The sequence below is a fragment of the Narcine bancroftii genome, chromosome 2 (assembly GCF_036971445.1).
Source record: "Narcine bancroftii isolate sNarBan1 chromosome 2, sNarBan1.hap1, whole genome shotgun sequence".
Taxonomy (NCBI): domain Eukaryota; kingdom Metazoa; phylum Chordata; class Chondrichthyes; order Torpediniformes; family Narcinidae; genus Narcine; species Narcine bancroftii.
In genome coordinates, this window is record NC_091470.1 from 140,445,970 (window position 1) to 140,458,338 (window position 12,369).

Consider the following 12,369-nt stretch of genomic DNA (forward strand, 5'->3'; position numbering starts at 1 on the left):
CCTGCCAGGGAAGGGTGAAGGCTCAGAGGTCACAGACGTCAACCCCACCCCCCTCCGCCCCCACCTCTACCCACCGTTCACCGTGTCAGTCCCCGTTCCCCACCATTGACCGTGTCAGTCCCCATACCCTGAGGTCTCTCCATTCCCCACTGTTCACTGTGTCGGTCCTGTACCCCAAGGTCTCTCCATTCCCCACCGTTCACCATGTTGGTCCCCGTACCCCGAGCTCTCTCCGTTCTCCACCGTTCACCCTGTCGGTCCCTGTGCCCATGAAGATTTACTAGGATTTACTGGGATGTTGCCCAGACGTCAGGGACTGAGTTACAGAGAAAGGTTCAACAGATTCGGGGACGATTCTGTGTCAGGGGATGGGTACAGACAGGGCCGGTGGGTGGGTGGCGGGAAGTCCTCACCTTCTCTGCTCCTCTTCCAGGCGGATCAATGCGTTCTCCAGCTGTTCGGCCTGGTCGCCCTCGCTGTGCCGGATCGCCCTCGCTGTGCCGGAACTTCATGGTCTGCGAGATCTGCCGGAGTGCATGGGAGTGGTGGGGAGAGAAGGTGGATTTCGGGATGGGGGGATCCAAGAGAGGCAGGCAAGAGTGAGGGAGGCACATCGGTCGGCCAAACCCCCCCTCCCTGCGGCCGCCATCTTGTGTGCCTTCTCCAGGGACGACGGCGGACGGCCGCTCCCAGTCAGGTGGTGGTTGTCCAGCTCTTGAGGCCACTCTGCGCATCGCTCTCCAGTCTATCATGAGGTGGGGGTAGAGGGCATTGAACTGCTCTCCATCTCTTTCACTCTCTTTCTCTATCTCTTTCTCTATCTCTCCCTCTCTCGCTTTCACTCACTCTCTCTCTTTCACTCTTTCTCTATCCCTCTTTCTATCTCTTTTTCTCAATCTCTTTCATTCATTCACTCACTTTCACTCTCTCTCTCCACCTCACTCTTTCTCTCTCTCTCTCACTTTCTCTCTCTCTTACTCTCTATCACTCTCTCCTACTCTCTCTGTCTCTCCTCTCTCACTCTCTCTTCCTTCCTCTCTCCCTTTCTCCTGTTACTCTCTCTTTCTCCCACTCTCTCCCTCTCTCACCTCCAAATGTCGATAAGCCTCCTCTTTGTCCAAAAGCTGTTTCTCGAGATTTCCACATCGCGTCTTGTACTGAACAACCTGAGTGGGGAGAGGGGGAGAGAGATGGGGGGAGGGGGGTAGTGGAGGGGGGAAGTGGAGGGGAGAGAGAGGGCAATGGTGAAGGGGGAGAGGGTGGAAGGAGGAGAGAAAGGGGGAGAGGGGAGGGGGAGAGAGAGGGTAGAGAGAGGGGAAGTGAGGGGGAGAGAGAGGGTGACAGTAGGGAATGGGGAGAGAGAAGGGAGAGAGGGGAAAAAGAGTGGAGAGAGAGAGGAAGAGAGAGAGGGAGGGGGAGAGAGAGGGGGAGGGGAATAGAGAGGGGGAGTGAGGGTGGTGAGAAGAGGAGAGGGGGTGAGAGGGGGACGGATTCAGCCACAGATTCTTTCGACACTGCCCAGACCCACCTCCTCTCTGCCCTGAGGACGTCCTCCACCTTGTACACAGGCCTATCCCACGCCTACCCCGGCCCACCTAAGCCTCCCTCCCATACCCGGGTCCATCCAGTCCCTACCTGGGCCTACATCAGCCATCCCCGGCCTCCCTCCACCTCTGCTTAGAACCATAGGACATTCTGCCGCAGAAGCCAGGCCCCTCAACCCTTCGATACTGTCCCAAGTCACCTTTCCGCCTCGTCCCACTCACCTGCCTCCGATCGAACCTTAGCCTCCTTGCCCAGGCCCATGGTGGCCAGTCAACATCTCCTACCCACCACCCCTCGGCCTGGTATCTCCATGCCAAACCTCCTGGGCCTGCACCTGTCTACCTCAACTGGCATTAGCCTCCCTCGGTCTACCCTGGCCTACCAAGGTCTCTCCAGGGCTCTCCTGGCCTACCCACATGTAAGGGATACTGGAATGTGAGGAGTCAAGCAAGTGCTAATTAGAAATGAAGTATTATGGGTTAAATCAGGGTGAAGGGATGCTGGAATGGGAGAAAGGGTTAAGAAGGGTTATAAAAGTATAATAAAATAAGGATCTTCAAAACAGGATAGCAAGTAAATAGCTTTAGCAAGTCTTGGGGATTGATTAATGAGTAAAGAACAAAGACATGATATTTCCTGGCTAACAAGTTTGCAGGAAGGCACATAAACTGATAAGAAGTTAGAATCCACGTGGCGGAATTACCTAATGCTAAACTAATCCAGGAGGCAGAAGATGTTAGGGGGAAGGTATCTCTGTACAGAAATGAAATGTATAAAAGTTGGGTCTGCCTCAGTATCTGTGTGTATTCCCAGGGTAAGGGGAAGCACCCAACTTTGCATTGTTGTATAATAAAAGTTCTTTGTTCTCAATTTTTGTCTCGAGCAAATTCCGGGATAGGTACTTCTGTTTCTCACAATTGGCGACTCGTCCAGGATCCCACTCCTCCACTGACAGAGTGCCGGAAGACAAGGGTAGGTGCACCCTGGCTGATTCAGCTGGACTCACGGACGGCGGGTGACTTGTCAGTGGACGAAGCGAGTGATATCCGAGAAGAGGCATTGAGAACAAACAACGAGAGGACGTTAAGGAAGCGCGCTAGGAATAGCTACTGGATCCCGGTAAGAGGAATTTTACTTACCTGTTAGTATGGGAGGTGTGAGTAGCAAGGGAAATAGTCCTAAGGAAGGATGGGACAATCAGATAACTAAGCAAAGTCCGTTAGGATTAATGCTATCTGATTGGGGTGCGGGGAAAACCCGTGGGAAAGACAAACAGACCATGGTCAGGTATTGCTGTCTGGAATGGGTTAAAAAACCCAATAAAAGGGAATTCGGTATATTGGCCAAAGTTCGGATCCGATGAGGACTGGATGTGTCAGGCATTGAACATCTGGCTCTATCAAAATCAAAGAGATAATATTGAGAGCAGAGAATATGCAGCCTGCTGGCTCAGGGGATCGTTTGATCAACTGGTTTTGAATGAAAAGGAATGCAAGGACAAGAAAGATAAGGAACCTTTTGTCCCGAAACACAAGGATGGGATGTGTTACATTCCCTTCCTCCACCTTATGCTCCTCCTATGCCGCTCCTATCTTTCCCCCCCCACCTCTTATGCTCTACCCTTCTGCACCTTCCCCTCCTCCCCCACAGCTAAAGAAAGGAGAAGAAAGTAGGGGTGGTATGATGACCCATCACAAAGTACTCGATTACCACCTCTATTGACAAGAGAGAGAGGCGACTTTAATTCAGAGCAGTGTGAGACCCTCGGAAGAAGGGCAGAACCCTTTGATTCATTTCCAGAGAGCAGGAACCTAGACATAATAAGCCAGAAACTAACTGATGAAAAGATACTTTAAAAGATTCTGAACAAGTAATTAGACGGGGGAAACCGAGGATAGCACTAGATAAATTAACAGAATGGTAGAAAAAAGGAGGCTTACAACTGCCAAACTTTAAAAATTATTATAGAGCCGCACATTTAAGATACCTATCAGATTTTTATCAAACAAGGGAAAAGCCAGATTGGACTAGATTAGAACTAGATAAAATAGGGGAAAAGATACCTGAACACATATTATATAAATGGGATGAAAAATTGGTACAACGTAGGAGTTCTCCAGTATTACATCATCTACTCAATATTTGGAAAAAGATTCATGCAGAAAGGAATAAAACAAACTACCAATTACCAAAACTAATATTGACGCAAAATAAGTTACTCCCTTTTACAATAGATAACCTTTCCTTTAGAGAATGGGAGAAAAAGGGATCAAAAGAATAGAAAATTGTTTTTCAGGAAATAGATTATTATCCTTTGAACAAATGAAGGATAAATATAATATAACTCAAGATACAGTGTTGGCATATTACCAATTGAGATCCTACTTGAAGGACAAATTAGGAAGTAGTCTGAGGTTATCAGAGGGAAGTAACTTTGAATATGTGATTACAGATACAATGATAATCAAAAAATTTATAACAAATATGTATATTAAACTGCAAGAAAAGGAGAATGAGGAAACAAATGGTAAAACTAAACAAAAATGGGAACAAGATTTAAATATAAAGATAAAAAAGGAAACATGGAGAAGTTATGTTCTGGAACGATGAGAAATACAATAAATATGAGGTTACGTATGATACAATATAACTGGATACACAGGTTATACATTACACCTCAAAAGTTAAATAAATGGGACCCAACAGTATCTGACAGATGTTTTCGATGTAAAAAAAATGGGAACAACAATTCATGCAATCTGGACATGTGAGAAAGTAGAAAAATTTTGGGAAGATCTAAACCAGATATTAAATAAAATTACAGAAAACAATATACCAAAAAATCCAGAGATCTTCCTTCTAAGTAACATAAAAAACAAAGAAATTGGAATTGATTTGGATGGTGCACAAAAAAGATTTGTTAAGATAGCTCTAGCTGTAGCAAAAAAATATATTATGTCAACCTGGAAATTGGTATATAGAAATGAATTAATGTATTCCATTAGAAAAAATAACATATAGTTTAAGAAATAATATTGAAATATTTGAACAAATATGGCAGCCTTACATGAAACACAATAGAGAAAACCTACCGGGGACATTCACTATCTAATTAACGAAAGGAGAAGGAAATGAAAAGAATTGACTCAGTGGAATTCTTGTTTATTTTTACTGAATGAAAACATTTTTGACTGGTTTAATGTATCTTAGATTTTGTACTTTAAATGGATGGGGGGAGAGGTAGGGAGGGTGGGATGGGAGGAGGGGGGGGGGAGAAAATGACACTGTATATATTTGAAAAGGAAAATGTATGTATCATGGTCAATGTGGTTTATGGTGTGAAAAATAAAAATTAAAAAAAAAGTAATTAGACGAAAACAGTATCCAATTCCTATGGCTGGCCGAAAGAGGCTGCAGCCAGTAATTGATCAGTTGGTGAAAGATGGTATACTCGAACCTTGTATGTCACCTTTTAATACCCCAATTTTACCTGTCCAAAAACCAGACGGTATCTATCGATTAGTGCAGGATTTGAGGGAGCTGAACAAAATTATTCTCACCTGTCACCCGGTTGTATCTAATCCCTATACAATAATGGGTAAAATCGATCCACATAGTAAATGGTTTAGCGTGATTGACCTCAAAGATGCTTTCTGGACCTGTCCGTAAGCAACAGAGAGCAGAGACATGTTTGCCTTTGAATGGGAAAATCCTTTTACTGGATGCAAGAATCAATATCGGTGGACGGTCCTTCCCCAGGGCTTTACAGAATCACCAAATTTATTCGGTCAGGTCTTAGAACAAATACTAGATGAGGCACCTCGGAGAGAGAGAATTGTCAGTTGATACAATATGTTGATGATTTGTTAATTACGGGAAAAACGTATGAATTAGCTACACAGTATACTGTTGAACTTTTGAATTTTCTGGAGAATAAGGGTCTCAGGGTGGGCGAATCCAAATTACAATTTGTTCAATCAGAAGTTAAATACTTAGGTCATCTGGTAAGTCAGGGAACTAGGAAAATAAGTCCAGAGAGGATACGTGGTATTCTACAGATCCCCCCTCCCAAGAATGCCCAAGAACTTAGGAAATTCCTTGGTTTAGTGGGATACTGTAGAATCTGGATTGAAAATTATTCTAGCCTGGTCAGATTTCTCTATGATAAACTCACGATTCTAAGGGGCGAAATGTTGTCTGGACAGAGGAAGAGATTAAAGATTTTAACTTGGTGAAACAGTGCCTTATTAGTGCCCCAGTGTTGGCTTTACCCAACCTAAATAAGCCATTTGACCTATATACCAATACGAAAAGGAGGTGTAGCCACCAGAGTACTAACACAAGAGAGGCAGGCTGTAGACAGCCAGTTGCTTTTCTGTCAAAAGTTTTAGACCCTGTTTGTCGTGGTTGGCCAGAGTGTGTGCAAGCCATCGCAGCCACTGCTATTTTAGATGAGGAAGGACGAAAGATTATGTTTGGTGCCCCCGATGATAGTTCACACCCCTCACACAGTCCGCAATATTCTCTTATAACGTGCTAGAAGGTGACTCACAGACTCTAGAATTTTTAAATATGAAGCGATCCTAATGAATAGGGATGATTTGACCTGATTACGAATAAAGAACACAATCCAGCAGCTTTCTTGGTTTCTCCAAATTCTGACAATACCATAAATGAGTTAGAGCATGTATGTTTAGAGGTAATAGATTTACAGACCAAAATTAGAGAGGATTTAAGTGATGAGCCTTTACAGGAGGGTGAAAGGTGGTTTATTGATGGATCTTCTCGTTGCATTGATGGCACTCACTATAGCGGGTATAGTGTAGTGGATGGGAAAGAAGGAGTGGTGATTGAAGCCGGTCACCTTCCCGGTCATTGGTCAGCACAATCTTGTGAATTGTATGCCCTCTGTAGAGCTCTCCAGGGTCTAGAGAACAAGGTGAGCACGATCTACACAGACTCAGTGTATGCTTTGGTGTAGTGCACACCTTGGGGAGATCTGGAAAGAGCGGGGAATGATAACTGGAAAAGGACAAAAGTTGATCCACGAAAACTTTATTGTCCAATCTCTAGATGCTCTTACATTACCTGAGGAAATAGCTGTAGTTCATGTACGAAGTCATCAAAGTGGTGACAGTCCTGAAGAACAGGGGAACAGACAGGCAGATGCAGCTGCCAAACAGGCTGCGCTCACGGACAAAATAGACATGCAGCTGTTACTGCCCACCCCTGGAGTATCCTATTCATTCTATTAAACCTGGTGATTGGGTATATGTAAAAGCATGGCAAGATCACCAACTAAAACCTGTCTGGGATGGCCCCTATTGTGTACTTTTGATTACAGACACTTCAGTGCGAACGAAAGAAAAGGGGTGGGCTCAAATACAACGAATTAAACAAGCTGCTGATCCACGGACTAAAGACATTGATAATCTACCCTCCACCGGGTGTGCTGTCCTTCATCCTTCTGATCTGAAAGTTACACTACGCCAGGAAAAAGTGCTGTAATGTTATTTTTACCATTTACTGTATTGTTTACTTGTTGGTTCCCGTTTTTGGGACATCCCTAAATTACTCACGATGTATTAAGTCCTCCTGGAATAGGGGCAGCAGAGGTGAAAATTATTTACTTTTAGAATGTAGACAGGGCATAGATATAAAATATAGTCATAGTGGGGTATGAGTTAATATAGGATCCCAACATGGACCAGGGAACAGAACGGGCTCTAGAGGAGTAGATTTGATTTGTATTTTGGCCTCTACAGGTATTAAAGAGAGGAGTTTTAAAGGGATAGCACAAAGGAGATGGTGGGACAAAGACAGACAGAATGGTAGTCAGGATTGTACATGTGGCAGAGATAGAGTTAATACATATGCTAATGTTCACAGACAGGCTGCAACTCACAGGCTCAGTGATACTTAATGCTAATGTTCGCAGACAAGCTGCAACTCACAGGTTAAGTGACAAGAAACACCCCTCCCCAACTTGATCTCCTGTAAAGCATCCTTTGGGTCCACACAGACATTCTGAATGTTAAAAAAAAACCACACTGTAAGGGGAGTTCCAGCTGTAAACGAAGTAAGCTGCTCCAGAATACTAAAGCTACTTGGCATTTAAATCGTTTAATCAGACTCCAGGCAGCCTTGGAGATCATCGCCGAACAGATAGCAATGGCCCTGAATTTAGGGCTGAAGAAAAACGACAGATACGAGCCACAGTTCAACAAAACCACCTGGCTCTCGATTACTCGTTGGCTGCTGAAGGCAACGTTTGTGAAAGACTGGTTAAGGACAATGCTCACAATGGTCAGGCGGTTAAAGACACTTCTTCAGGAGTTCGAAAATCTTCCCATGCCCAGGTTCAGACGGGGCAACCTTGGTCCGGTGTGGGATGAACTAGACTTTTATTGGTAACTGGAGTCTGATACCCACAGCCCTTATAGCAGCTGGACTCGCTATTCTGGCCATTATGGTGCTCCCCTGCCTAAAGACTTGTGTTCAGTGTTTAATTCAACGGGCCCTTCGGCAGGTCACTACAACCCAAATGATGTATGCTTCCCAAACTCCGTCGATGATGCTGAGGCCGCAGTTCGTTTACTCACTCACTGGAAAAGGACCAAGCTTAACAGAACACTACCGATGGGGATTTACTAAGCGTAGCTAAAGAAAAAGGGTGGATTGTAAGGGATACTGGAATGTGAGGAGTCAAGCAAGTGCTAATTAAGAATGAAGTATTATGGGTTAACTTAAGGTGAAGGATACTGGAATGTGAGGAGTCAAGCAAGTGCTAATTAAAAATGAAGTATTATGGGTTAACTTAAGGTGAAGGGATACTGGAATGTGAGGAGTCAAGCAAGTGCTCATTAGAAATGAAGTATGGGTTAAATCAGGGTGAAGGGATGCTGGAATGGGAGAAAAAGGTTAGGAAGGGTTATAAAAGTATAATAAAATAAGGATCTTCAAAACAGGATAGCAAGTAAATAGCTTTAGCAAGTCTTGGGATTGATTAATGAGTAAAGAACAAAGACATGATATTTCCTGGCTAACAAGTTTGCAGGAAGGCACATAAACTGATAAGAAGTTAGAATCCACGTGGGCGGAATTACCTAATGCTAAACCAATCCAGGAGGCAGAAGAACGTTAGGGGGAAGGTATCTCTGTACTGAAATGAAATGTATAAAAGTTGGGTCTGCCTCAGTATCTGTGTGTATTCCCAGGGTAAGGGAAGCACCCAACTTTGCATTGTTGTATAATAAAAGTTCTTTGTTCTCAATTTTTGTCTCGAGCAAATTCGGGCTAGGTACTTCTGTTTCTCACACACATCTATGCCCTACTTTGGCTCACCCCAGCCTCCCTCAGACTACCTTGGCCAACCCTCTCATACCATGGACTCTCTTTGGCACTATGATTAAGTAGACCCATCATGGCCTACTCAAACTTATCGAGACCTGCCCTGGCCCACTCAAGCCTACACAGGCCTACCTTGGCCTACTCAAGCCTATCCAGGCCTACCCCAGCCTACCTTGGCCTGCAGCCTCTGCACAAGCAGAGCCTGCCTCTGCTGAGCCTCCTGGAAGCCCAGGAGCTTTCTCTCGTAGGCTCTGATGCTCCTGAGTTATTCTCCATCGCAGGCTAGAGCTGAGATCCCCCTGAAGGCCAGGCCTCGGGGAGCTGGGGGCCAAGTCAAAGGCAGCGATCGATTGGTCCTCCCAGCTGTGTGGGGGGTAGATGGTTGGAGAGTGTTAGGGGGAGGAAGGGAGGAGACGACGAGAGGGCTGGTTTTGCCTGGTTAAGGAGAAGGCCTTCGCTCTCAATGACGGCCATCTTAGGCCGAAGCAGGTTCTCACCTTGTCAGTCGGCCATCTTGAGTGAGGTAGGTGGGTGGGGGTCATTTGGTCATCTTGAGCGAGGAGGAGGGAATCATTGCCAGGGGCCAGTTGGCCATCTTGAGCAAGGCGGAGTGGGGGGAATTGTGACCAGGGCATCTTAGGCGAGTCAGAGGGAATTGTTGCTGAGGGCCAGTGGGCCATCTTGAGTGAGAAGGAGAGAATCACTGCCAGAGGCCGGTCAGCCATCTTGAGTGTGGCGGGAGGGAATCGTTGCTGGGGGGCCGTCAGCCATTTTGAGTGAGGCGAGCCCGGTACACTTACCTTGCCGTGCTGGTCGCCTCGATCGTCCCATCATCAGGAGATGTACCGATCCTGTCCCCCGAGTGGGTGGGCAGAGACATCAATGCAGGGGAGGGTTGAAGTGCCTGTCAAAATGGCCACCACAATGCCCCTCTCTCCCTCCCTCTCCCCCCAGGTCTACCCCTCTCCCTCCCGTCTCTCCCCCACCCTGTCTCTCTCTCTCCCGCCCTCCCTCCCTCCCTCCCTCTCTTTCCCCCACCCTGTCTCCCTCTCTCCCCCTCACACCCTCCCTCCCTCTCCCTGCTCCCTCCCCAATGTCCCTCCCCCGCTCCCTCCCCAATGTCCCTCCCCCAATGTCCCTCCCCAATCTCTCTCCTCTCTCTCTTTCCCCCACTCTCTCCCTCCCCTCTCCCCCCTCCCTCTCTCCCCCCTCTCTCCCCCTCACACCCTCCCTCCCTCTCCCTGCTCCCTCCCCAATGTCCCTCCCCCGCTCCCTCCCCCAATATCCCTACCCCAATGTCCCTCCCCAATCTCTCTCCTCCTCTCTTTCCCCCACTCTCTCCCTCCCCCTCTCCCCCCTCCCTCCCTCCCCCTCTCCCCCTCCCTCCCCCTCTCCCCCTCCCCCCCTCCCTCCCCCTCTCCCCCTCCCCCTCCCTCCCCCTCTCCCCCTCCCTCCCTCCCTTCCTTGCCCTCTCCCCCTCCCCCTCTCCTCCCTCCCTCCCTCCCCCTCTCCCCCTCCCTCCCTCCCCCTCCCTCCCTCCCCCTCTTCCCCCTCCCTCCCTCCCCCTCTCCCCTCCCTCCCTCCCCCTCTCTCCTCCCCCTCTCTCCCTCCCTCTCTCTTTCCCCCACTCACCCCCCCCTCTGTCTCCCTCTCCCCCCTCTCCCCCTCTCTCCCTCCCTCTCTTTCCCCTACTCACTCCCCACTCTAAGACCCAGAACAAGGGCCTCTCTTTAGACCACAGGCTGAGAGGCCGGTTTCACTGAGAGAGAGGAGGCGGGAACAGGAACTTGTCAACTCCAACACTCCCATCAACACTTAACCCATCCCCGACCAAACCTCCTTCACCCGCTCCGCTCCCGGACCCACCTCCTCGTAACCAGCTCCAGTCCCCACATCCCACCCAGTCTCTGTAAGCCCCTCAGATCCCCTACACCCCTCCTAGACTCTGTAACCCCTTCTGGTCCCCTACACCCCTCTCTGTCTCTGTAAGCCCCTCCGATCCCCTACACCCCTCCCTGTCTCTTTAACCCCCTCCAGTCCCCTACACCCCTCCCCGTCTCTGTAACCCCCTCCGGTCCCCGAAACCCCTCCCTGTCTCCATATCTCCCTCCGGTCCCCTAATATCTCACCCTGTCTCTTTAACCCCTCCTCATTTCTGTAACCACCCTCCAGTCTCCGACACCCCTCTCATCTCTGTCACCCCCCTCCAGTCCCCAACACCACTCCCCGTCTCTGTAATCCCTTCGGTCCCCTACACACCTATGTCTCTGTAACTCCCTCCAGTCCCCTACAGCCGTCCCCATTTCAGTAACCCCCTCCAGTCCTGACACCCCTCCGTGTCTCTGTAAGCCCCTCCGGTCCCCGACACCCCTCCCTATCTCCGTAACCCCCTCCGGTCCCCTACATCCCTCCCTGTCTTAGTAACTCCCTACGGTCCCCTATATCTCTCCCTGTCTCTTTAACCCCCTCCGGTCTCCTACACCCCTCCCCATCTCTGTAACCCCCTCCGGTGCCCAACATCCCTCCCTGTCTCTGTAACCCCCTCCAGTCCACTACATCCCTCCCCGACTCTCTATCACCTTCCGGTCCCCTATATCCCTGCCTGTCTCTTTAACCCACCTCCGGTCCCTTGTACCCCTCCCTATCTCTGTAACCCCCTCCAGTCCCCGACACCCCTCCCTGTCTCTGTAACCCCTCCGGTCCCCTACACCCTCCCCGTCTCAGAATCCAAAACCCCTCCCTGTCTCCATAACTCCCTCTGGTCCCCTATATCTCTCCCTGTCTCTTTAACCCCCCCTCCAGTCCCCTATACCCCTCCCCGTCTCTGTAACCGACTCTGGTCCCCGAAACCCCTCCCTGTCTCCATAACTCCCTCTGGTCCCCTATATCTCTCCCTGCCATCTTTAACCCCCTCCAGTCCTCTACACCCCTCCCCATCTCTGTAAACACCCTCCAGTCTCTAACACCCATCGCTGTCACCCCCCTCCGGTCCCCAACAGACCTATGTCTCTGTAACTCCCTCCGGTCCCCTACAGCCCCTCCCCATTTCTGTAACCCCCTCCAGTCCCTGACACCCCTCCATGTCTCTGTAAGCCCCTCCGGTCCCCAACACCCCTCCCTATTTCTGTAACCCCCTCCAGTCCCTGACACCCCTCCATGTCTCTGTAAGCCCCTCCGGTCCCCGACACCCCTCCCTATCTCCGTAACCCCTCCGGACCCCTACATCCCTCCCTGTTTCTGTAACCCCCTACGGTCCCGTACATCTTTCCCTGTCTCTTTAACTCCCCTTCAGTCCCCTATATCTCTCCCTGTCTCTTTAACCCTCCTCCCCATCTCTGTAACCCCCTCCAGTGCCCATCATTCTCCCTGTCTCTGTCACCCCCTCCGGTCCACTACACCCCTCCCCCGTCTCTCTAACCCCTTCCGGTCCCCTATATCCCTCCCGTCTCTGTAACCCACCTCCGGTCCCTTACA

The 12,369-nt window shown here is 49.0% G+C and overlaps 1 protein-coding gene across 1 annotated transcript; it reads right to left on the reverse strand.

The window, feature by feature from the left end:
• Positions 1-335: 335 nt before the first annotated feature.
• On the reverse strand, positions 336-9,775 carry LOC138752956 (uncharacterized). The gene is made up of 4 exons (XM_069915556.1): positions 9,696-9,775; positions 9,068-9,258; positions 1,089-1,166; positions 336-745 (listed from the first exon to the last, which is right to left on the reverse strand). The coding sequence occupies exons 1-4, from the start codon at positions 9,773-9,775 to the stop codon at positions 336-338; spliced, it is 759 nt and encodes a 252-aa protein (XP_069771657.1).
• Between the last annotated feature and the right edge of the window lie 2,594 nt (positions 9,776-12,369).